This window comes from Ranitomeya variabilis, chromosome 7, assembly GCF_051348905.1.
Source record: "Ranitomeya variabilis isolate aRanVar5 chromosome 7, aRanVar5.hap1, whole genome shotgun sequence".
In the NCBI taxonomy this organism is placed as follows: domain Eukaryota; kingdom Metazoa; phylum Chordata; class Amphibia; order Anura; family Dendrobatidae; genus Ranitomeya; species Ranitomeya variabilis.
The window spans coordinates 106,232,158-106,257,783 of NC_135238.1; the positions used below are offsets into that span (position 1 = coordinate 106,232,158).

A 25,626-nucleotide genomic window follows, 5' to 3' on the forward strand; every position below is an offset into this window, starting at 1 on the left:
AGTGTGTAAGGCGGCCACTTGGACTAGCCCACACTCGTTTACTAAACACTACATGGTTCATACCCAGTCCTCAGCGGACGCGAGCCTGGGTAGATGTATTCTGCAGGCGGCGGTGCCCCAAGTATAGGGACCTGTCTGCACAATATTCGTCCATTGCTTCCCACACAGGGACTGCTTTGGGACGTCCCATGGTCCTGTGTCCCCCAATGAGGCGACAGAGTAAAGGAGATTTTTGTGTACTCACCGTAAAATCTTTCTCTTAGCCTCTTAACTGGAGAAGGCTGACGCCGTCCAGGGGTGTATACTGCAGAGGAGGAGCCACGGTTAATCTTTTTCAGATTATGCATAGTGCCGCCTCCTAGTGGACAGCAGCATAACACCCATGGTCCTGTGTCCCCCAGTTAGAGGCTAAGAGAAAGAGATTTTACGGTGAGTACACAAAAATCTCCCTTTTTTACTTCATTCATTTGAACTATAAGAAGTGTTCTGGTGCTTAGCTTGTTTCTTATTGAATTATGCAGTTAGTCCTGCACATGTCCATGCATGCACTGGGAATATTATCTATTTTGCTTGATTCTATTTCGCTTGATTTTTTTGTGATTTACTGTTTCCCAGTCTGCATACTATGCCCCTCCTTTATCTGATTTATTCATGCAGATGCCTCCGCATGCGTCATTTTCACGCTGCGCCTACCTGCGTCGAATGCAACATGTTGCATTTTGTTGTGGTCGGCGCAGCGTCCAAACGACGCATGCGGAGGCATCCGCATGGCCTGCATACCCAATGATAGGTTATGTGCACACGTATTCTTGAGGTCTGCGGATTTTTCCGCAGCGGATTTGTGAAAACCGCAGGTAAAAGGCACTGCGTTTTACCTGCGGATTTACCGTTGTTTTTTGTGTGGATTCCACTGCGGTTTTACACCTGCTTTTTTTCTATTATGGAGCAGGTGTAAAACCGCTGTGGATTCCGCACAAAGAATTAACATGCTGCGGAATGTAAACCGCTGCGTTTCCGCGCGTTTTTTTCCGCAACATGTGCACTGCGGATTTCGTTTCCCGTAGGCTTACATTGTACTTGTAAACGCATGGGAAACTGCTGCGGATCCACAGCTAAATCCGCAGCGTGTGAACATAGCCTTAAAGATAGGGGATGCATGCCAACGTAGAGCTTAAGGAAGAGGCAAGGCAGTGGGCTGGGAGGAGGAACTATGCAGCCCTCTGCAAAGCCCTCGTCCGCAAATGTGAAACCAGCCTAAGTCAATTGTCAAATACACTCCATGGCCAAACCTCTTTCCTTGGGTCTGTATGCCCATGCCTGAACCTGTACCTGATTCTGATCTTGTCTGAACCATCTTCCCTGGGTTTATATGCCCTGGCCTTAACCTGTACCTGTATCTGAATTAGGACCTGACTTTTATCCTGTTTGTATCTAGTATGTATCTTTCTCTGTACCTGCTATATCAGTGTCTGAACCTGTCTGAATCACCACCTGTTTCCACACCAGCAGTGTCTGATTCAGTTCCTTCCTCCAAACCTGTTGTCTGAATTGGTCCCTATCCTAAACCTGGTATAGCGGCTCCCTTTCCTAACGCCTCAAAATCTGTACCTATCTTTAAATCTGCAGTTAGCTGGTTTAGGAAAGGTACAGGTTCTGATTCAGTACCTATCTCGAATCTGTCGCTGTGGAACATAAGAGTTTTGTGTGTACACTTGGTCCTTCTTTGTAAGTACCCAGTGTCTGAATTTGGTCCTGTGTGTACTTATCCTTGTAATTGTTTTGTGCTAACCTAACCCTATTTATTCCATGTGAATAAAGTCCTATCTCGCCTGTCTACACCTGCAGTTCAGTACCCTCCTGTCAGATACACAGTTCTTCCTGAAGCTGTTTGTTCTGTCTGAACTGGGTCTTACCTGTTCCTGTATATCAGCCGTGCTCACCAGCGCCTGCCAGTATCCCTGCCGATTCTGCTAGCATTTGTCGTTACAGCTTCTTGTTCTTTTGGGGGTCAGCTGCTACTGCCAGTCTCCACCCTGGAGTGGTACCTGGCAGCTACCTGTTGCAGCAAGTTTGACGTCACCACTAGAGGCTCCAGCGAACACCAATGTAGCTGTTTGCTTAGTTACGCCTCTCTGGGGTAAGTCCTGCCACAGTGGGTCCACAATCCACGCTGGCGCTTAATGGTCTGAGTGTGAGCGTAACACCTGAACACCTAATCGTTTAGTGTCACGTCCCTCGCTGTCGGCTTCCCGCACTGACTGTGTCAGTGCCGGCCGTAAAGCACAGCACAGCGGTGACGTCACCGCAGTGCTCTGCTTTACCTTGACGGCGAGGGACGTGACAGACACCGGAATGTAAGTATGTAGTGTGTGTTTTTTTTTTTTGTTTTTTTTTTTACATTTACAATGGTAACCAGGGTAAACATCGGGTTACTAAGCGCGGCCCTGCGCTTAGTAACCTGATGTTTACCCTGTTACAAGCGAACACATCGCTGGATCGGCATCACACACGCCGTTCCAGCGATGACAGCGGGTGATCCAGCGACGAAAGTTTCAAACTATCTGCTACGACATAGGATTCTCAGCGGGGTCCCTGATCGCAGTAGCGTGTCAGACACAGCAAGATCGTTAGTATATCGCTGGAACGTCACGGATCGTGCCGTCGTAGCGATCAAAGTACCACTGTGAGACGGTACCCTAACTGAAGGATTAATCAATAAGAGATTAACATTGCTGGAGTAGTCCGGCAACACACCCTCCTGTGATAAGCACCTCACTGTCTATGGACTTTGTTCACAGAGAGCTTGGTGTGAGTGGGGGAGCTTTCTCAGCTCAGCTTCATGCTAAATCTAAAAGCTTTATTAGAACGGCTGCACCCAATAAACTAAGTGATACATGATTGAATTCAGCTTCTTTGCCTACATTACTGTACTCTCGTGAGGTAGCAAAAACCTGCCGACAGATGCCCTTTTAAAGAGATTGTTCTACCTTGGCTAGCTATCAACAGAATAGTTAAGGAAAACCCTTTAAAAAAGTATGCAGAGGTCATGCAAATATTTACAACTTCTAAAATGTTTTTGGTTTTTTTTTATGTACAGGCAGGGAAGGCTTTTAAGACGTTTCTTCCTTTACTTGACCGTGTTCTTGTTGAACGGATTGCACAAGAGACCGTAACCAAAGGAGGAATTATACTTCCTGAAAAATCCCAAAACAAAGTTTTGCAGGCTGTGGTGGTAGCAGTCGGTGGTGGTTCTAAAGGAAAGGTAAATGTTCTTAATTATATCGTGTCCATGAGAACTTTAGAGCCAGAACATCAAGTCTTCTATTCCAGTTTTCCGCCATTTAAAAAAAAAAAAAAAAAAAAAACATTGAAGTGTCTCAAATTATTAATGCAACTCGAGCCTGCTATAAAATCTTCATTATCACCAAGTTCTGACAAAGTTCGTGAATCTTGGCTGGGTCCTGGCATCTTGTGGCTTTCAGGTAAGTAAGAAGAAAATCCAGCTCTGGAATAAAGTCATCAAATTTATTTCCACATATTTAAAATTCGGAAAAAGCTGCTAACAAATAGCTGCACAACTATTCCAGAAAAGAAATAGTTGTGCAGCTATTTGTAAGCAGCTTTTTCCGAATTTTAAATATGTGGAAATAAATTTGATGACTTTTTACTCCGGAGCTGGATTTTCTTCTTACTTACCTGGCAGAGGACGTTGGGCGGTGGCGTTTTCCTTGCTCGGATGTTTCTGTGGACTTTCATGGATTTGCTGATGGGGGTGAGCTGAAACACAACCTTTTTTTTTTTTTTTTTTTTTTTTTTTTTTTTTTTTACTGTTCAAGATCTTGTGGCTTTCCTTGTACCACAAATCTTACTCCAGTCTCTGACTTTCATCACTTCTGAGTAGAGATGAGCGGTGTTCGAGTCGAACTGTTCGCCAATTTCATATTCCAGCTGTTTTGGGCGGTGTTCGAGTCGTTCGACGAACTCTGAACAATTTGCTTAAAATTCGGCTGTTCGAGTTTCTGTTCGATAACTGTTAGTTCACCAAAAGCCTTACTTGATTAGCACATTAAAACTGTTTATCATTGTTAATAGACTGTTTCAGTGTATAGTGGGCGGGGGATAGATCTGTGCTGAAATAATGCCGATCTCAATTTTTTTTTTCTTTCCCGCATTTACAGTGGGGCGGTGCAGTCTCTCAACCTATCAGCAGTGCACACACACACAGCAATGTGCATGTGACGCACACAAGCAAGGGCATGTGTCATTGGCTGTGTATGTCACATGTCCTACTTGCCCTATAAGAAACAGCCATTTGCCCCGTCGCCACCATTTCCTCACTGCTGCAGCTTAGTGTTAGATGGCACCGCTGCTGCTGTGGGCGCTATACAGTCTAAAAGTGTGTTTTTTTTAGCAAATTTTCAGAGAGGTTTAGGGAGTCGGGACTAGTTGTAATATCAGCCCTTTTCAGGGTAGGTTACAGCAGTTCATAGCACTTTTTGCCAGGCAGGTCTGTGCCAGTGCTGTGCAAGTGTTTGTCACAGCATTTGGTGTAATCTAGATCAGCCAATCCTTTTGGGCTAGCAGCATTGTCTGATAGTCGTCCGAGTAGCCCGCCTGTGAAGCTAGCTACACCGCCTGTGTGTCTAAATTTTTACTGCATCTAACCCAGTAAATAGTTTTGGGCCTAGGAGCAGTGTCTGCACGCCTGTGTATCTAAATTTTTACTGCATCTAACCCAGTAAATAGTCTTGGGCCTAGGAGTAGTGTCTGCACGCCTGTGTATCTAAATTTTTACTGCATCTAACCCAGTAAATAGTCTTGGGCCTAGGAGCAGTGTCTGCACGTCAGCGGAGTAGCCCGCCTGTGAAGCTAACTACACCGCCTGTGTATCTAAATTTTTACTCTGTTTAACCCAGTAAATGCTTTTGGGCCTAGTACCACAGTTTGGCCACTCAGTTCTGCTCGGTTTTCATCCATCGGTTGTTGTGCCAACAACTACAGATACAATGCCAATTAGTTAAGCACTAAAATGAGTGGCAAAAGGCCTGCTGCTGGTGGAAAGGGGAATAGGCGTGTAGGAAAGGAAAAAAAAAGGTTGTGTCCGTGGGGTAGGTGGTAAAGCAATAGTAACATCTGCAGAAGAAAGACCATCTTCCAGCCAAAGTAAGATGTCTACTTCTTTTTCTGGACAATCTGATATGATCCCTTTCTTACGACCATCGCTACGAGCATCGCCAAAAATTCCAGATGAGGCACAAAAACAGCAGGTGCTTGAACGGATATCAAGTGCTCGTTCAAGTGGGCTCTCCTCCATATCAACTTCAACATCACAACTACTCCAGTCCTCAGAGTAGTCACCCCAATCGCACTTGCTTCCTCACAGCTCCCAAGTCTCCAGCCGCCCGTCTGAGCATGGGGTAACACAGATGGTTGAGTCTGTAGAGCTGTTTACTCATACTATAGCCTGGGAATCCGAGGTCTGCTCCAGAGCTTCTGTGAATCCAGACGAGGAAATTATCTGCACTGATGCCCAGAATCTTTGTGAGTCGGATCCAGGCCCAGATGAAGAAGGTTCTGAGCATAATGTAGACCCTCGTTCCCAAACTGTAACTCCTGTTCATGGAGACAATGAGGAAGATGATGATGAGACTGAGATACCTGATTGGAACGAAAACTTGACTTTTCGGTCAGGGCAGGAAGAGGTTGGCTCTGAGGATGGGTGTGAGAACACACAGGATGATGATGACGAGGTTGGAGACCCCACTTACTGTCAACCCACAGTCCTCCAGTCCATGAGGTCAGCAGAGGAGGTGGGGGAGGATGCTAGTGATTACGTTGCGCCTTCCTGGACAGAGACGGAGTACTGGAAGCACATCAACAACTGCATCCTCAACCCCAACTGTGCCTCTGCGCAGAAGTCGTGGTGGATCTTCAGGTCGCACGGGCTCTAAGCCTTGCATAGCCTGGGCATTTTTTGACATCGCAAAGGATAACTCAACTCATGTTGTCTGTAAGATTTGTTACCAAAATCTCAGTAGAGGCCAAAAAATGACTAGCTTGAGTACTTCATGCATGAACCGTCACATGGATATGAGGCATAAGTTGCAGTGGGTAGCTCACTCTGCTACAATGCGGCCTAGTGGGCCGGGTCAACCACCGTCTGCCCCATCAAGTGCATCCGTGTCCTCTTCATCCTCTGTGACTGTGGGGACAGCAGTCGCACATGGTTTTGGACGCAGACCTTCCACCTCTTTACCCGCAACAGCCAGTGTGATTGGCAGGTCGTCTGGACATTTGCAAGTGGAAACACCTGCTGGTGTTGAGCGCTGTCCGACATCGACACCACATTTTGATCAAGGCAACATAACATCTCCGCCTGCACCTTCCTCACAGACCAGCAGTTTGCCGGGGACACCCTACTCAACTCCGTCTAAGCACGGCAGCCAGCCCTCAGTCCCTCAGATGTGGACAAGTAAAAGACCATTTCCTCCTAGCCATGACAAGGCTAAGAGGTTGAATTTCAACATCTGCAAGCTGTTGGCTACAGAAATGCTGCCTTTCCGCCTGGTGGACACAGAGAATTTTCGAGACCTTATGTCCGTCGCAGTGCCCCAGTACCAGATGCCCAGTCGCCACTGCTTATCAAAGAAAGCTGTGCCTGCGCTACACCAGCATGTCGCACACAACATCACCGCTTCCTTGAGAAACTCTGTGTGTGACAGAGTGCATTTCACCACAGACACTTGGACGAGTAGACATGGACAGGGGCGTTAAATGTCGGTGACTGGGTAACTATGGCGACATCAGGAGAAGGGGCTGCTGTCCAAGTCTTGCCGTCCCCACGAGTTGCTCGTTGATCCTCTGTATCTAGAAGTTCCTCCACTGCTTCTGCCTCCTCTCGGTCCTCCACCTGCACCCAAAGCCTGTCTGGTAATGCCACCCGCGTTCTAACTGCGCAGAAGGAATCCTGCACACCACCTTACTATGCTGTCACCAGGGCTCAACGGCATCAGGCAGTGTTTACATTGAAATGTCTTGGAAATGTGAGTCACACAGCTGAGGAGTTGTAGTCAGCTCTGGAGACCGAGTTCCATCAATGGTTGTCTCCACTCAACCTTTAGCCAGGGAAGGCCGTGTGCGACAATGCTGCAAACCTGGGTGCGGCCCTTCACCGGGGCAATGTCACACACGTGCCTTGTATGGCTCACTTTTTCAACCTGGTTGTCCAGCAATTTTTATTCCATTATCCCGGACTGGATGGGCTCCTGCAGAGGGCATGGTCGCTGTGTTCTCACTTCCGCCGTTCGCATCCCGCAGCTCAACGACTTACATCTCTACAGAAGACGTTGGGCCTGCCAGTTCACCGGCTGAAATGCGATGTGCCCACACGGTGGAATTCAACGCTGCACATGTTGCAGCGACTGTGGCAGCACCGAGGAGCCCTGGTGCAATACATTGACGTATAGCCTGGGCCAACGAGATCCAGAGGTGGGGCAAATCATGCTGCAGGAGTGGTCTCAGATCAGGGACCTATGCACCCTTCGGCACAGTTTTGAAATAGCAACAAAGATGTTTAGTGCTGACAATGCCATTATCAGCATGACTATTCCGGTGATTTACATGCTGGAGCACACCTTAAACAGTATTCTGAGTCAGGTGGTGGAACAAGAGGAGGAGGAACAGGAGGAGTCGTATGCGGAAGGGATAATATCTCCAAGGTCCAGACGGATGGCAGCACCAAGGCGGCTGGCATTGGAGGCTGGGGGAGAGGGATTACCAAGGGCGCGTGGTAGCAGCCAAACTGTTGAGGAAGGTGCAGAAGACGAGGAAGAAGTGGAGGATGAACTAGAGCTGGGCATGGAAGACTCATCAGATAAGGGAGACCTTGATCAAATTTTTGTTGTGCGAGGTTGGGGGGGAGAGGGCAGAGGAAGGAAGCATGATTCTCACCTCGCCACCACCAAGACAACAAGGACTTGGTCCTCCTGGATGCGCAAGACACATGAGTGCCTTCTTGCTGCACTACCTGCAACATGACCCTCGGATTGTCAGAATCCAAAGTAATGCCGACTACTGGGTGGCCACACTCTTAGATCCCCGGTACAAAAGTAAATTTGGCAAAATAATTCCTGCCATAGAAAGGGATTCACGCATGCAGGAGTATCAGCAGAGACTGTTACAGAATCTTACATCTGCTTTTCCACAAAACACCAGTGGTGCACGTAGTGAATCTCTGAGTTCTAACTTGCCAACCGTGGGACTATCGAGTCACTCAAACCGTAACATCGTATCTGTTGGTAACAGCAATATTTTGCAATCGTTTCAAGATTTATTTTTTTTTAGACCATCCTTTGCAAGGCCACAGGAGACAAGAAGTCTGACGCACAGCCAACGCCTAGAGAGGATGGTACAGGAGTATCTCCAAGTTAACATCGATGCCATGACTGTGGAACTGGACCCTTGCTCATTTTGGGCTTCCAATCTTGAAAAATGGCCTGAACTTGCCACTCACGCCTTGGAGATCTTGTCGTGCCCGGCAGCCAGCGTTCTCTTTGAACGTGTGTTCAGCGCTGCTGGTGGTGTGCTGACAGATAAGCGCACGCGGCTGTCCAGTGACAATGTAGACAGACTAACGTTCATCAAGATAAACAAATCCTGGATCCTCAAGGACTTTTCTACCTCTGTCATCCTGGGGAGACTAAAAGCTTGATTTTTGAAAATCACCTCACCAACCATTTAAAAAAAAAACTCTGGCGAAATTGATGCCACTTAAGTGGTATCTGTGGCTGAATTTTTGGAAAAAATAGAGACTCTTTATTGAGTCCCCTTGCTGTATTTTACATGACGTTGCCATCGTCAATTCCAGGTGGGTGTGGTCGTCTGCAGAGTTGTTTACTCATACTATGGCCCGGGATTCAGAGGTCTGCTCCAAAGCTTCAGTGTCTGCTAGTCAGCAGAGTAGCCCACCCACCGCCTGTTTATCTAAGTACTATTTTTTAACGGCATCTAGCCCAGGAAATCCTTTTGGGCCTAGTAGAATTTGGTGCTACTCAGCAGCGTACTTAACCCATGAAGCAAGCTACACTGCCTGTTTATCTAATTACTAATTTTTAACTGCATCTAGCCCAGGAAATAGTTTTGTACCTAATAGCATTTTGTGCTACTCAGCAGAGTACCCCACCCATGAAGCAAGCTACACCGCCTTCTTCCTTTCTCAATCTAACCCCTCGGGTCGGGTGTGTCCACTCCCTCCAGCTCTCTCCTTCTCACAGGTGGACTACCGTGTGTATTCACACTGTGGCAAATCTTTTGGGCCCAGGCATAAGAAGTCGTCGAGGTAATGGATAATATGTGCCGCCTTACAAACGTCCATGACGACACATTCGAGGAAGCAACTAAACGCTTCAAATAGTGAGCAGGATATGGAGCACCCCATGGGCAAACAGCAATCTATGTATTATGCTCCTTCACAGAAGCAGCCCAATGGGAGGACACTATTTGGAGGCACAGGTAGTAACCGGAACGCCCCCTCAATGTCTGTTTTGGCCATTAGGGTGCCCCTTCCCAACTTCTTGACCCGCCTGATTGCCTCGTCAAAGGAGGTACAGTACATAGTACTGTACTTGGTTCCGCGTCGATGTTGTGGTTTACTGACCCGCCCCTTGGATATGACAAATGGTGGATTGGTCTGAATGTATTGGGTTCCTTTTTTGGCACAACTCCCAATGGGGGGTACCACTACGTCTTCTAAGGAAAGTGTTCTGAATGGACCTGCCGCCATTCTACCTAAAGATATTTATTTTTTAATTTTTTTTTTTCTCACGACGTCTGGGTGTTGATAGGGTGATTTTAGATTTTTACTCCAGCCTTTCTTGATTTTAGAAGGGCATGACATGCCTATATCTCTCCTCCTCCTTTTACTCCTCCACCTCTTTTCTTTTCGCATGACTATATGTAGTTGTGACTTTTCCATGTGTTTGTTGTCTTCTGAGCAGTTTGTCAGCTGTTGGACACATTTTAAGGTGTTTTCTAGGTGTTTGTGTTTGCCTGCCATTGGTTTCAATGGGGTTCGACGGTATTCGTCGAACACGTCCTAGTTCGACAAACCGAACTTGAACACTAGGGATCTGGCTCAACACTAGTTCTGAGTTCATTAAAGCACCCCTCAAACGGGTTTTGATTTTTTGATTTGTTGTGGGGTTTTTTTCTTTTCTTCCAGCTCTAGTGGCGCTTTAAATGCTAGAGATAGAAATAAAGAATGAAAATAAATATATATATATATATATATATATATATATATATATATATATATATATATATATATATATATATATATATATACACACACACACACACACACACACACACACACACACACACACACACACACACACACACACACACACACACACACACACACACACACACACACACACTACAGACCAATTTTGGACACACTTCTCATTTAAAGATTTTTCTGTATTTTCATGACTATTAAAATTGTACATTCACACTGAAGGCATCAGAACTATGAATTAACACATGTGGAATAATATACTTAACAAAAAAGTGTGAAACAACTGAAAATATGTCTTATATTCTAGGTTCTTCAGGGTCGTGGGTTTGAGCCCCACGTTGGGTGCCATTCGTTAATTTTGTCTGGATGCATTAATAGTAAAAAGAAGCAAAATAATTTTCCTCACTACTGAGTGCCAAGTTTTTTCTATTATATGTATGTAGTTTATTTATGAAGATTTTAGAATACAATGAATACACAGAATTCGGCTGGCTGGGTGCGTGGTAGCAAAGCGTGGTTCAAATCCCACGCTTCGGCCAAAGTGTGCCTGTCGTTGATTGTTCGTGGCTTGCCACGTAGTATATAGCAGCCCACATAGCATATAACACAGCCACGTAATATATAACACAGCCCACGTAGTATATTGCATAGCCACGTAGTATATTGCACAGCCCACGTAGTATATTACACAGCCACACAGTATATTGCACAGCCGCATAGTATATTGCACAGCCCACGGAGTATATTGCACAGCCCACGGAGTATATTGCACAGCCCACGGAGTATATTGCACAGCCGACATAGTATATACGTATATGCGTAGTATATAGCACAGCCACGTAGTATATAGTACAGCCCACAGAGTATATAACACTGCCCACGCAGTGTATAGCAATGTGGGCACCATATCCCTGTTAAAAAAAAAAAAAAAAAGAATTAAAATAAAAAATAGTTATATACTCACCCTCCGACGGTCCCCGAATCCAGCCCAGGCCTTTCCTGCTCCTCGCGCGCCGCTCCGGACCCAAGCGGCAATAACACGTGATGATGTAGCGGTCTTGCGAGACCGCTACGGCATCTCCGGTCATTGCCGCAATGCATTCTGGGGAACGAGGAGCGGGATAGGCCTGGGCTGGATCCGGGGGCCGTCGGAGGGTGAGTATATGATTTTTTTTTATTTTTAACGTATGTTTTTACTATTGATGCTGCATAGGCAGCATCAATAGTAAAAAGTTGGTCACACAGAGGGTTAATGGCAGCGTTGACAGACTGCCTTACACCGCATTATGCCGCGGTGTAAGGCCGTCCGGTTAACGCTATGTTGGCGCTGACTAGGGGGGAGGAGTAGGGAGGGGTCACTGACTGCAGGGGAGGAGGGAGGGGCCAATTCGCGGCTGGACTGTGCCCGTCACTGATTGGTCGCGTCCTCTGGCCGCGATCAATTAGCGACGCGGGACTTCCGTGACAGACAAACAGATGGTAGTGTCCCTTAGACAATTATATAGTAGATATATATTCGCCCTCCTGCGTCATCCCCCGTTTTTGGGTGCCAAGTTGTGACAGCAGCTTCTGACTTGCTGGAAGTCAGTCTACTTTACAAGCTCTAAATACTAGTCTGAGATCTAGAACGAGCCTCTCATAGACTTGTATTGAAAAGTGACATCCTGTGCGCTCCATGAAACACTGAAGCTGCAACATGTCACTTTTCACCGGAGACTGATGGGAGTGACAGCGAAAAGTGATGAACGCTTGAAGTTAAGTATCAGACAATGGGTTAGACTACTTGCATTTAAAGCACCACTCCAGCTACTCGACCACTCCAGCTACTAATTATTTGATCTTCCTTTCCCTAACTTCTGAGCATGCATTGTTCAATGTCTTGACAGGGAAAGGGTTAAAGCATCTATATTATGAGGTGTTTAATCCTATAAATGCCGTGGGCCAATAACTACAACAGCATTTAGAACATGACCCGTTCCCAAATTGGTGTACAAGTGCTGTCTGGTCAAGAAGGTATTCATGCAGATATACAGTATGTACAGTGGGTACGGAAAGTATTCCGACTCCTTTAAATTTTTCACTGTTTGTTTCATTGCAGCCATTCGGTAAATTGAAAAAAGTTCATTTTTTACTCTTCGCCACGACCAGCACCCACATGAGAGGGATCCGCCCATAGGAACAGGAAACCTACAGAAATAAAAGGGGTGGTACCCCTCTCCTCCTCCTCAGTTGGTTTCCTGTTCCTATAGGATTCCCTAGATACCTGCATGAATGTAGATTCCTGGGCCCTTGCACCCGCCTGTGTGGTCTGTGGGAACAGCAGGGGCTGCGGCTTCAGAAGCACCGGTAGGGGAGCCACTGCATGCAGCCTCCCCCCTCTTCTGGACACTATCTGGCAGGCTTCGGGGAAATGACTCTGCCTCCTGAGGACCCGATCAGGAGCAGAAGCTGGGTAGCAGTGAAATCCTGGCATCACGCGGCCTCAGTAAGTGATCTCCGGTGTCTGACCTGGAAGTTGCTGAAGCACTTCCGGAGGAGGGCCGGGGAGGTGGTGTTGATGGCTCCATGTTTTAAAAATGCCGGTAGCACACAGATCAGTATGCTCATTATGTCGTCGCCGGCACATGAGGTGCACCCACCAGTGGTGGAGCAGAGCAGCGCTACTAAAAGTAGCAGCGCTCGGAGTACTAGATTTTCCAAGAGCGGCGGTACCAAGAAGAGTGGACGCTCCAGAGAGGAGACTTCCACAGGCACACGGCAACGGAGTAGAGAAGTAGATCTAACTAAAACCTGCAGATAGATTCTCTATCTTGGTGATTAAATAAAAATAATCTGTCCAGGGGAGTTCCATGGACAATAAGGCCCTCTAAAATTACCACTGATGCTAGTCCAGTCGGGTGGGGTGCCCATTTTGGGAAACAATCTAGCTCAGGGCCTTTGGAACACTGTTGAGATACAAAATTCCTCTAGTTGGAAGGAATTGGAAGCGGTTAATCATGCTTTGAATTGTTTCCTTCCCCAGCTCCAAGGATCTCGCATAAGAATCTTATCAGACAATATGACAGTGGTCGTGTATCTAAACCATCAAGGCGGAACACTATCAACAAGTTTAATGTCTACAACAAGGAATCTTTTCAACTTGGCAGAAGCCAACCTGTTGTCTCTCACTGCGCTTCACATCAGAGGCGAAGAAAACACAAAGGCCAACTTCCTCGGTCACCACACGCTACGGCAGGGCGAATGGACTCTCAATGGTCGCATATTCAAGAGAATGGTGGAATTATGGGGGCTTCCACAAATAGATCTGTTTGCGACAAGGAAAAGCAGGTGCAAATGTCTGCCTCCCTAAACACACCGGATCAGCCAGACATGGTAGATTCGCTCCAATTCCCCTGGCAATTCAACCTAGCATGCACTTTTCCGCCGATGATGTTAATTCCGCTAGTTATCAGAAAGATAAAGGAGGAAAAAGCAAGGGTGATTCTTATAGCACCATTCTGGCCAAAAATTTCTTGGTTCTCATGCCTCCGAGCCATGTCAGTATGCAACCCCTGGAAACTTCCGGCAGACCCGGACTTGCTGTCTCAAGGACCATTCTGTCATCCGCAAGTGAAAGGCCTCCACTTGACATCGTGGAACGTGAGAGGCAGATACTAAGATCAAGGGGCTTCTCTAATGACCTTATGAACACACTGCTGCTAAGTAGGAAAGAATCTACAACCATAATATATAGCAAAGTGTGAAAAAAGTTTCTGGACTTCTATAAGGAACCCTTCTCTGAGGTAGTTCGTATTAAAGCCATCCTAGAGTTTTTACAGAAAGGTCAAGAGATGGGACTATCAGTCCTCACATTGAGTCCAGGTGTCTGCTTTAGGAGCTCTTTATGGTGCCAATATAGCTGGAGACAGATGGGTAGTAAAATTCATTAAGGCATGTGAAAGAAGTACCCCAGTCCATATCCCGAGTTGACCACCTTGAAACCCTAACCGAGCCCCCTTTCGAGCCATTAGAATCTATCCCTCTAAAAAAGCATCTCATATAAGGTAGCCCTATTAGTGGCCTTAACATCTGCCAGAAGAGTTGAGGATATTCAGGCCCCTTTGGTAGACCCTACCCTTTCCTATTAATATTCCAGGATAGGATAATTCTCAAGCCAGATGCATTATTTTCTCGTCTCCCATGACAGCACACATGAGAGAGGGGATCCGCCTAGTCAGGACCGGAAACCTACTGAAATAAAAGGGCGGTACCTCTCCCTCGCTTCAGTTGGGTTTCCTGTCCTGATGGGAACCCTTGTGCTGAATCACGGCGGTATTTTTTTTGCTTGAAGATTCCACTCACCCACTCCTGTCCCGGCACTGGAAGAACAGGCAGCATGCCTGTATGCCGTCCTTCAGGGTGTGGAAGCGCCGTTCGCAGGTCCTGGGGCCTTTGCGCACGTGCGGGCGTTGGGCAGCGCAGTCCGGAGTCCTGTGGCTCTTCTGCGGCTGCCACGCCGCTCTCTGCCCCCTCTGCTGCTGCTGCCGCCGTCGGCTCTGGTCTGCCTTCCGGGTGCGCGGCGGTGATGCACGCTGGGAATGGGCGTGCCCGCGTGACGTCACTGCTGCGCGCCGGATCCAAGATGGCGGCGCCCATAGACAGACGCTGCAGCGTCACAGGGTTCTGGTGGGCGCAGAGGTGGGGGAGGAGCAGTTTTTGTACCGGATGAGGCGGTGAGCAGAGTGGATCACCCTTCAAAAGGGGGTGAGTCCACAGGAAAAGTGCTCACATCTACAGAGCTCCGCTATGGAGGATTGTATGGAGCAGCACTCACAACAGTCATCACCACAGCAGCAGCAGCAGGCAAGCTTACCAGGTGCTATTTCTGCTCACCAGCATGCTAAGAGGAGAAGCGGCAGTCGTCCGGATCGAAAGTCGCAGGACTCCTCAGCTTCTAGGAGGGATGTTATCCGTACTCCAGATCAGCCTCAAAATCCGGTACCCTTGAGTGTCAGCGGGTGGGTCATTCCATATCAAGTGATCCAAATATGAATATTTTTTTTACCTGACGTCTTTAGATTTTTTTTATTTTTTGTTTTTATGAAGTACAACTTTAGTTAATTACAAATTAAAAGTTTAGAATTTTTTCCTTCATCAGTTAATTTTACACAGATTTTTAAAGTTTTAAAAAAAGCGCAGATTTTGGCCTGGTATGGCTTTACATTTTTTATCATATCTCGGGCTAGAATTAAGATAAAGAGGTGGGAGAGGCAGCATTTTTCTCAGAACGGTACCGGCTTTCATTTTATATGTCACAAGACTATGTTTCTTTATATTTTGTTTTGGTGAAATAAAATTAAACATTTTGATGCGCAATTCTGAAAAAAACGTATGTTTTAAAATTTTGAAAACATGCATGTGTGTTACTTGTGTCCTTGTTTATATTTGTACAGGGATTCAACTTGGGACCTATCACATTTGTATTTTTTTTAAGCCTTGAATCATCTGATTTTTTGTTTGTGTGAGTTTCTTCCCTTTTTCTTTTCAAATTACAACTTATTGCATTCAACATTTATATGTAACAATAAAGAAACACAACAAACAAATACCGAAGTGCCAGAATAATTACATCTTAATCATCATAACACAACTTGCTCAGCATTTTCAACCTGAATGCATTGAACAAGCCAAAAGATAAAACGTGATCACATCCTCAAGTGTGATTTTCTAAATACAGTCTGATCCTAATTATATGTTAAAAACAAGATTAAAAGAACCAATATTTCTACCACCTATTTATACATGGAACAATTTTTTTTCTACTATATCACTAAACATGTCATTTCTGAAGTGTTTAAGAAGAATAGTCCAGTAGTTAAATCCTCGTACTATAAAATATAAACTAATCAAACAATTAATAGTAGGTTTTTACACTGGCCTGTTATCATCAATGTGTCCCTTCTAGTGGGTGAAATGTGACCTTGTCCATCAGCGCTAACTAGCAATGGCCATTTCCTTCTGTGTCAGAGTATGTGCGGCTGTCATGGTGCTCGGCTCCACCTGAGTTATATCTGATTTTCCTATCGCCACGACAGCACCCACAACGAGAGAGGGGATCCGCCCACCTTCCGGACAGGAACCTACAGGTTAAAAAAGGGCGGCCCCCCCTCGCCCTCCAGTTTGGGTTCCTGTCCGGACGGCGGGAGCCTACAGGTCAGCTTACCCAGGTCCGCCAAGCCTCTGTGCGGTGTCCGGGTGAGAACGGCAGAGTCGGGGGCCTGGAAGCAGCGTCGGGGGAGGTTCTGTGTTCAGCCTCCCCCCTCGTCTGGCAGGGACCGGCTCGGTGGAGAGAGCGGTCGTAGTGGCGTTCCCGGGGGAAGGCACGCCGCCCCGGGTCGACCACGCGCGCAGGACGCTGGAAAGATGTCGGCGCTTGTGACCCGGAAGTAGATGAACGACTTCCGGAGGAGGCCGGGAGGAAGAGCGCGGGACCTTTGAAAAGAAGGCAGCGCTTGGTGAGTAGTGTGCGGCAGCATGTCTTCTACAGGAGACGCCGAACACCGACCGTTAGGTGAGCAAAGGAGCAGCAGCAGATCTCACGCAGGAGATGTGGCACGCGGGCAGCAGGACCCTGGCACGTCACGTCGCATCTCACCCCCTCAAAAACCGGTACTTTATTGTTTCATCAGCAGTGGTGAGTTTTTATATTGAACCATTGACTGATACAGATTGTCCCCTGTACTATGTTTTCTTATAGGGGAAAAAAGACCTCAAAATCCAAACATAAGCAATGTGCGCTATGCACGGAGCCACTACCTGACACCTATCTAAAAAAGCTATGTCAGTTGTGTATATGCCGCACGTTAGAGGAAGAAGCTCCCCTCCGTGTATCAGATTTAAGGGAAGTAATTAGGGAGGAAATAAAATCATCCCTTAAAACCAAGCGGCATGAAAAAATTAGCATGGAGGTGATATCTGATTCCAGCCCTTCATTACAAGAGGGCGAGTGCTCGGACACCTCATCATCGGCCTCCTCGGACGAGGAAGGAAGACCTTGTTTCTCCACAGAAAATATGGACGCTTTAATTAAAGCAGTCCGTACAACGATGGGGGTGGCAGAGAGCAAAGAGCCAAAAACCACCCAGGAGATCATGTTTGCAGGACTAAACCAGAGGAATCGTAAAGCCTTCCCCGTGGTTGAGACCATTAAAGATTTAGTCAGACGGGAATGGGACAAACTGGATAAGGGGTTCTTACCTTCGGCTGCAAAAAGGAGGTATCCCTTTGAAGATGACACCTTGTCTCAGTGGGTAAAAATCCCGAAAGTGGATGCGGCAGTAGCCTCTACTTCAAAAACTGCCTCACTACCATTAGAAGATGTGGGACTCCTTAAGGATCCCTCAGATAGAAAGGCTGACATGCTTCTTAAAAAAGTGTGGGAAGCATCATCAGGAGCCTTTAAACCTGCAATCGCAGGCACCTGTACGGCAAGGTCAATCATGGTCTGGGTGACGCAGCTAGAAGAACAACTTAAATCAAAAACACCTAGGGATAAGTTGTTGAACTCCCTGTCTCAGGTCAGAGAAGGAGCGGCTTACCTTGCAGATGCCTCAATCGACTCCCTGAAATTAGCTGCGAGATCGGCGGGGCTCTCAAACGCAGCCCGAAGGGCGCTTTGGCTAAAGTCTTGGAAGGGAGATGCCCAGGCTAAAGCCAAGTTGTGCTCTATTCCGTGTAGGGGTGAGTACCTGTTCGGCTCGGTGCTGGATGACATACTTGCAAAGGCGGAAGATAGAAAGAAGGGATTTCCTAAAGCATTTAATCCCACTTTTAGGAACGCCTTCCGGAGACGCATGCCCTTCAGGAAGTTCCAGTCAGACCAGCAGGGATATAATCGTGACTGGGAGTCGTCGGATCAGAAAAAGAAAGGTGGATACTATAAAAACCCTTCATCTTTCTCAAGACGGAGACGCAGATAAAGCAGGTCTGCCAGTAGGTGGAAGATTAAAGTTCTTCTCAGCAGAGTGGCAGAAGATAACATCTAGTGCCTGGATAATGGGGGTAGTCGGGGCAGGCTTGAGATTAGAATTTTTGAAGACTCCCCCAGATCGTTTTATTGTAACATCACTAGACACTCTGGCCCAACAACAGGCCTTAGAGTTAGAGATTCAACAATTACTGACAAAGCGAGTCATTGAAGAAGTACCAAGAGATCAGGAGAAGACTGGCTTTTATTCTCCGCTGTTCTTAATCTCTAAGCCTGATGGGTCCTTTAGGACCATTATAAATTTACGCAGATTGAATAAATATCTTCAGTACCGCGCCTTTAAAATGGAATCCATCAGATCAACAACTAAGCTTTTGTTTCCTAGGTGCTACATGTCAGTGTTGGATCTAAAAGATGCGTATTACCATCTTCCAGTTCACCGGGATCATCGGCAATTCCTCAGGATGGCTGTATGGGTAAACCATCAGATTAAGCATTTCCAGTTCTTAGCAATGCCCTTTGGCCTATCCATGGCTCCTAGAATTTTTACAAAGATTGTGTCAGAAGCAATGGCCCATGTCAGGGAAAGAGAAACCCTGGTGGTGCCCTATCTAGACGATTTTTTAATAATTGGAAATTCGATCGCTCAGTGTACATCTAGGGTAAATGCCATAATATCATCCCTACAGGGTCTCGGGTGGATAATCAACTGGAAAAAGTCAAGACTAGAACCAACAAGACATCAATCATTCTTGGGAGTTCTTTTAGACTCAGAAAAGCAGGCATCCTTCCTACCAGAAGAAAAGAAACAAAGGATCATTCAAAAGATCAAGGCCGTAAGGAAAGCTCCAAGCTTAAGTTTAAGAGACGCAATGTCTCTTCTAGGTTCTTTGACGGCATGCATATCGGCGGTGAGATGGGCTCAATCTCACACCCGAATGCTTCAGTACGAGGTGCTTCAGGCAGAGAAAGATCTTCACGGAGCTCTAAGCAAGAAGTTCAGTATAACGCCTGCCACTCTTCACGATCTCAGATGGTGGCTCAATCCAGTAAATTTGTCGAAAGGAGTCCTCTGGACCATCACCCCGGACAACGTAGTCACGACAGATGCCAGTCCGTTCGGTTGGGGAGCCCATATGGGAGACATTCTAACCCAAGGGCGTTGGTCAAGTCTAGAGTCCCAGAACTCCTCAAACCTAAGAGAGCTGTCAGCAGTCAACCAGGCTCTTCGTTCCCTGCTACCTTCCCTGGAGAGTTCACATGTTCAAATACAGTCAGACAATATGACTGTAGTATCCTACATCAATCATCAGGGAGGGACAAGGTCACGTTCCCTAATGACCACTGCAGCACAGATATTGTCTCTGGCCGAAGATCACTTACAATCTTTGACAGCGGTTCACATAGAAGGGAAACTCAATATAGAAGCAGACTACCTCAGTCGCCATTCCCTTCGTCAGGGAGAGTGGTCCCTAAACCACCACATATTCAATCAGATAGTCAATCTATGGGGATTACCGACAATAGATCTGTTTGCTACGAGGGAGAACAAGAAAACCAGGAGGTTCGCATCCTTACACAGGGCAGACCATCCTCTCATAGTAGACTCCCTTCGTGTCCGTTGGAACTTCCGACTAGCGTATGCATTCCCTCCTATGTGTCTAATTCCGATAGTTCTCAGGAAGATCCGGGAGGAAGGAGCCAGAGTAATCTTAATCGCCCCCTTCTGGCCCAGGAGGCCTTGGTTCTCTCTCCTCAAAACAATGTCTGTCACCGATCCCTGGGTATTACCAGTGGTTCCAGATCTCCTCTCTCAAGGTCCATTCCGTCATCCAGATTTGGAGACTCTTCACTTAACAGCGTGGAACTTGAGAGGGAGCTTCTGAGGGAGAGGGGGTTCTCCGAAGCTTTAGTAAATACCTTGTTAAAAAGCAGGAAGGAGGTTACAACAAAAATCTATTCAAAGATTTGGAAAAGATTCCTTATGTTCTACCAAAAACCATTGGGGAATAATGCTCCGATCTCAGCCATTTTAGAATTCCTTCAAAAGGGCTGGGAGTTGGGTCTAGCGGTCAACACTCTAAGAGTTCATGTATCAGCCCTAGGAGCTCTGTACAACAGTGACATAGCTGGTAATAGATGGGTGGCTAGATTTATTAAAGCATGTCAGCGTTCTAACCCAATCCATATTGCCAGGGTACCTCCTTGGGACCTCAACTTGGTGCTTGAGGCATTGACTGAACCCCCCTTTGAGCCCTTAGAATCTATTTTGATTAAAAATCTAACTTTAAAAACAGCCCTGCTCTTAGCGTTAACATCTGCCAGAAGGGTCAGTGATATTCATGCCTTGTCAGTAGATCCTCCCTACTTGATAATTCTCCAAGATAAAATTGTCTTAAAACCTGATCCTGCGTACTTGCCAAAAGTGGCAACTAAATTCCATAGGAGTCAGGAAATTTATTTACCATCTTTCTATGAAAATCCGGGTTCAGATGAGGAGAAAAAATATCACACACTAGATGTTAAGAGGGTAATATTAGAATACCTGGATAGGACACAAAGCTGGAGGCAGAGTAGGGCTCTGTTTATTTCTTTCCAGAATCGGAAAAAAGGTTCTGGTGTCACGAAAAGCTCTATCGCCAGATGGATTAGAGAAGCAATATGTCTTGCCTACTCTGCCAAGGGAGTAACACCACCTGAAGGCATCAGGGCGCACTCCACTCGGGCCATGGCATCATCCTGGGCGGAGAAGGCAGATGTCCCCATTGAAATGATATGTAAGGCGGCAACTTGGTCATCACCTTCCACCTTTTATAAGCACTATCGCCTTGATCTATCTGCTAATTCCACCTTACAGTTTGGCCGCTCAGTGCTTAGTGCTGTGGTCCCTCCCAGTTAATAGTCTTTGAAAGTCTCTCGTTGTGGGTGCTGTCGTGGCGATAGGAAAACCGGTTTTTACGTACCGGTAATAGGATTTTACAGAGTCCACGACAGCACCCATACATTCCCCCCCTGTAATTAGTTACTTATTCCTGCACTCTGTTGAGGGTGTGCTTTAGAGATCACTCTATAGAGGTGGTGGTATTTAGTAGTGTTTAAGATAATATTGTCATGTACTGATTCATTGGCGGTATCCCTTGTACTCTGGAACACAAACTGGAGGGCGAGGGGGGGCCGCCCTTTTTTAACCTGTAGGTTCCTGTCCGGAAGGTGGGCGGATCCCCTCTCTCGTTGTGGGTGCTGTCGTGGACTCTGTAAAATCCTATTACCGGTACGTAAAAACCGGTTTTTGTAACTTTTACAATGTCTGGTTTTCTTGGATACACAAAGGACGGCGCTGGACCAGAAGGTGCAAAAAAGTCACTTCTACGTCTTCATTTTCACAATCTTTGGAGAGTCCAGTAGCCACCAGCGCCGATCATATTCACAGGTCACATAGCCAGTTGTGTCATCCATGGCCGATCTTGTGCCGCCTTCTACCACGTAATGGACGTCACTGTCTGTACTTCCACTACATGGGATGACAGTCCGGTATTGCGGAGTCCCTGTGATGGGTTCTGCTTCCTGTAACTGATGTTTTCACAAACTCTCCTCCTCCTCTTTGTAGTCCTGGTTTGTACAATACATGAACTGGATGTTAAGAATATTTTTCTCCCTCCATTTGAGGAGTTACCTCTCCTGGGTGATAAGATTTGGTGTGAATACGGCCTCTGGAGGCTGGAGCTGCCGGCCTGTCATCTGCTCTGCAGTCACCTTCTACCCCTGGTCATCCTCAGCCCTAACAAAGCTTTCTCCTCTGTCCTCTCCTGCTTCTAATACTCTGTAACATAATAAATAATACCGTAATATCTAGCAATCATGGATTATTTGGTAAATCTAGACCCCACACTGTTAGACCACAGGCTGAACAGATCTGAGATCAAGATTTTTGAACTGACAGTGTAATAGTTTTATTTTTTAAAATATGATCCCACCACGATCCCAGCTTGTATTTTGGTACAGATGTGAATAGGAGCATAGCAGGCACATGTGCAGTTTTTTAAATTTTTAAATTAAACGTTTTTTTCGGAAATGCGGTTTAAAGTTTTGCGCTTGCGTTCGCATAGGTAAAATATTATTAAAGATACTCTTGTGACATATCTGGTGAAAGCCTGTACAGTTCTGAGTAGAATGGTGTTTATTTTGTTTCTCTATCTCTTTTCTAGCCTGAGTTATGGGGAGAAATGTAAAGGCAGGCAACACCGAAATTCGCAGTTTTTCCGAACTTTGAAAATCAATAAAAAATAAAAAATAAATATCTAGAATTTTTTTTTCTTCACATTTTGCATTCTCTGACACACTATTACCAAATAACAAAATCTCAAAAGAATTAAAAATATAGTGGTAAAAATCATTGGTTCACTTGACATGGAATGACCCGGGTGGTGAGTGATCTTCGTGAATGTCACATTGGTGGTAATGGGCTACATTTCTCTGCTTGCTTGTCAGGCGCCGAGGAAGGCTAATGCCAAGTCCAAGAACAAAGAATGTGCCCTCTGCAAAGCCCCGCTAGCAGTCCAATGGCAGAAAAGCCTCTGTGCGGACTGCATCCAAAAAACTATTCAGGATGAATCCCCTGACTTTGCCGCTAGCCTCAGGGCCATGATTAGAGCAGAGGTTAAAGGGTCTTTAAAATCAGTCCTAAAAAAGAAAAGTAGCAAGATCCTAGAGACTGTTTCAGATTCTGGTACCCCTCAATCTGAGGAATATCAAGAAGGACCTCTGTCTCCATGTTCGTCCTCTTCCGTGTTCTCTGGCTCCTCTTCGGATAGTGATGTTGGGGGCCGACCATGCTTCCTAACTGAGAATACAGATAAACTGGTTAAATCAGTTAGGGCTACAATGGGCCTTAAAGATGAGAAGGAGTCCAGATCAGTAGAGCAGTGATTTTCAACCTTTTTTGAGCCGCGGCACACTTTTTATACTTAAAAAATCCCGAGGCACACCACCAACCAAAATGGCACAAAATGGTGCGTCCAGGTTTGAGATGAAAGTCTGCAGTCATTCTATGTGACTGCAGGCTTCTGAATTCTCACAGCGCAAGCACTGCACACTTTCAGGATTCTCCCTTGCCGGTGGCCAGAGTGGACGGTCATGACAGCACAAGTATGTGATTTGGATACTTCTGGTCACATTCTAACTAGACGTGTCCGGCCTCAGTCAATTCATTTTTATTGAATGAGGCCACACATGTCTAGTCAGCACGTGACCGCATGTATGTAAATCACCAACATCAGAGAATTATGATAGCAGTGTGCACTGTGAGAATTCAGAAGTCTGCAGTCACATAGTATGACTGCAGACTCATCACAACCTTGGACATCCCCTTTAATGTTCCTAACAAATAAAAATGAGAATTAGTATCACAAAAAAAACACATTTACATCCAGGTACCTGATAGATGACGTTGTTTGTGGAGTCGCCTCTTTCTTTTCATCTTCACCTTGTCCAGATGCCATGATGACTCTTCTCATCCACCGGCAGAGCTCGTTTCTGCAGAATTCCATCTTCTCCTGTCTTCTGCAGCACATCCCGACACAACACCCTTAAAGATAGCAGTGTTATTATAATGCTCTGGAATAACAATATCTGCCCTAGGCTGAGCCTCTGAGTAAATAATTGCCCCTCACTTTATTCCCAGCACATAATATGACCCTCACTGTCCCTCTTATGGTACATGCCATCCACACTACCCTCTCTCTCTTTTCCATACTTCACACTGCCTTCTCATACGGTGTCCCTCATAGAGAGCCCAGTCTCTCTACTGTGCCCCTTCATTACACTCCTCCTACTTGGCATACTGTCTCCTCCTGGCTGTTACCCTCACACTACTCAGTATCTATTATGTGTCCACTCACACTTTCATCCCCCCATACTGTCTGCACACATTTCTAATAGCCTCCTCCTGTACATCCCCCCCCCTGCTAACATACCCCTTTGCTCTCTCCATATTTCCTCCTCACACATTCCCCCCTCACACATTCCCCCGACTCCCCATACTGTCCTCACACATCCCATCACCGTTGCTCCCAGTACTGTCAGCACACATTTTTCCCCTCGCTACTGTGTCCACCCCCATCTCCCCACTCACCCCCACAGAATATATCCACTGCCCTTCCGATAGAATAAATCCATCCCCTTCCACAGAATAAATGCACCCTGCCCCACACATGCTAAATAAATTCCAGCCCCCCCCACATACACACTGAATAAATCCCCCACACACACTGAATAAATCCCCCCACACACTGAATAAATCCCCCACACACACTGAATAAATCCCCCCACACACACTGAATAAATCCCCCCACACACACTGAATAAATCCCCCCACACACACTGAATAAATCCCCCCACACACACTGAATAAATCCCCCCACACACTTAATAAATCCCCCCACATACTCCCCATAAACCCACCCCACGCTGAATCTTCGGTGTCTTCAGCTCCACAGCACAGGAGCACTTACCACCAAGTCTCTTCTTTCTCCTGCGCGCCGGATAGTGACGTCAGCAGCGTGATCACATGACTTGATCACGCTGCTGGCGTCGCTCTGACCCTGCAGTCAGAGCCTCAATTGTACTCGCAGCTGGTAGATGTCTGCGAGTACAATTGATCTCCGGGAGCCGGCGCGCTGCAGCTTCTCTGTGCCGGCTGTCAGCTTGACAGTCGGCACAGAGAACAGCTGACTCCCGTTCCCCGCGGCACACCCGACCATGTGTGTGCCGCGGCACACTGGTTGAAAAACACTGCAGTAGAGGACGTTATGTTTGGTGGTTTGGAGGAGAAGAGGAAGCGTACCTTCCCAGTAAATACTAGAGTTAAAACCCTTATAGAGGAGGAGTGGAAGAAGCCTGAAAAATCTGGTAGTCTTCCCTCAGCTTCTAAGAGACGTTATCCTTTTGAGGAAAAGGATTCAGAAGTATGGGATAAAGCCCCAAAAATTGATGGTGCGGTGGCTAGGTCATCTAAAAGGTCATCCCTACCCTTGGAGGATTCAGGCGTCCTAAGAGACCCTTTAGATAAAAAAGCGGATGCTTTTTTAAAACATACCTGGGTGGCAGCCGTAGGAGGTCTAAAACCGGCAATAGCTGGAACATGTGTTGCCCGCTCCCTTATTGTCTGGCAGCAACAAATGGAGGATCAGTTGAAATCTAGAGTGCCGAGAGACGAGGTCCTAGCCAATATGGCAATGGCACAAGGGGCGGCAGCCTTTATAGCTGATTCCTCAGCAGACTCTGTAAGACTTGCAGCTAGGGCAGCAGGATTGTCTAACGCGGCAAGACGTGCCTTGTGGTTGAAGGGGTGCCCAGGGGACTTACC

The 25,626-nt window shown here is 46.6% G+C and overlaps 1 protein-coding gene across 1 annotated transcript in view; it reads left to right on the forward strand.

Annotated features, from left to right (window-relative positions):
* The window catches only part of HSPE1 (heat shock protein family E (Hsp10) member 1), a 127,627-nt gene that overhangs the window by 87,820 nt on the left and 14,181 nt on the right, over positions 1–25,626 (forward strand). Inside the window, exon 2 of the mRNA XM_077275642.1 lies at positions 3,098–3,262. Coding sequence (XP_077131757.1) covers positions 3,098–3,262 — 165 coding nt within the window. The remainder of the gene's footprint in view (positions 1–3,097; positions 3,263–25,626) is intronic.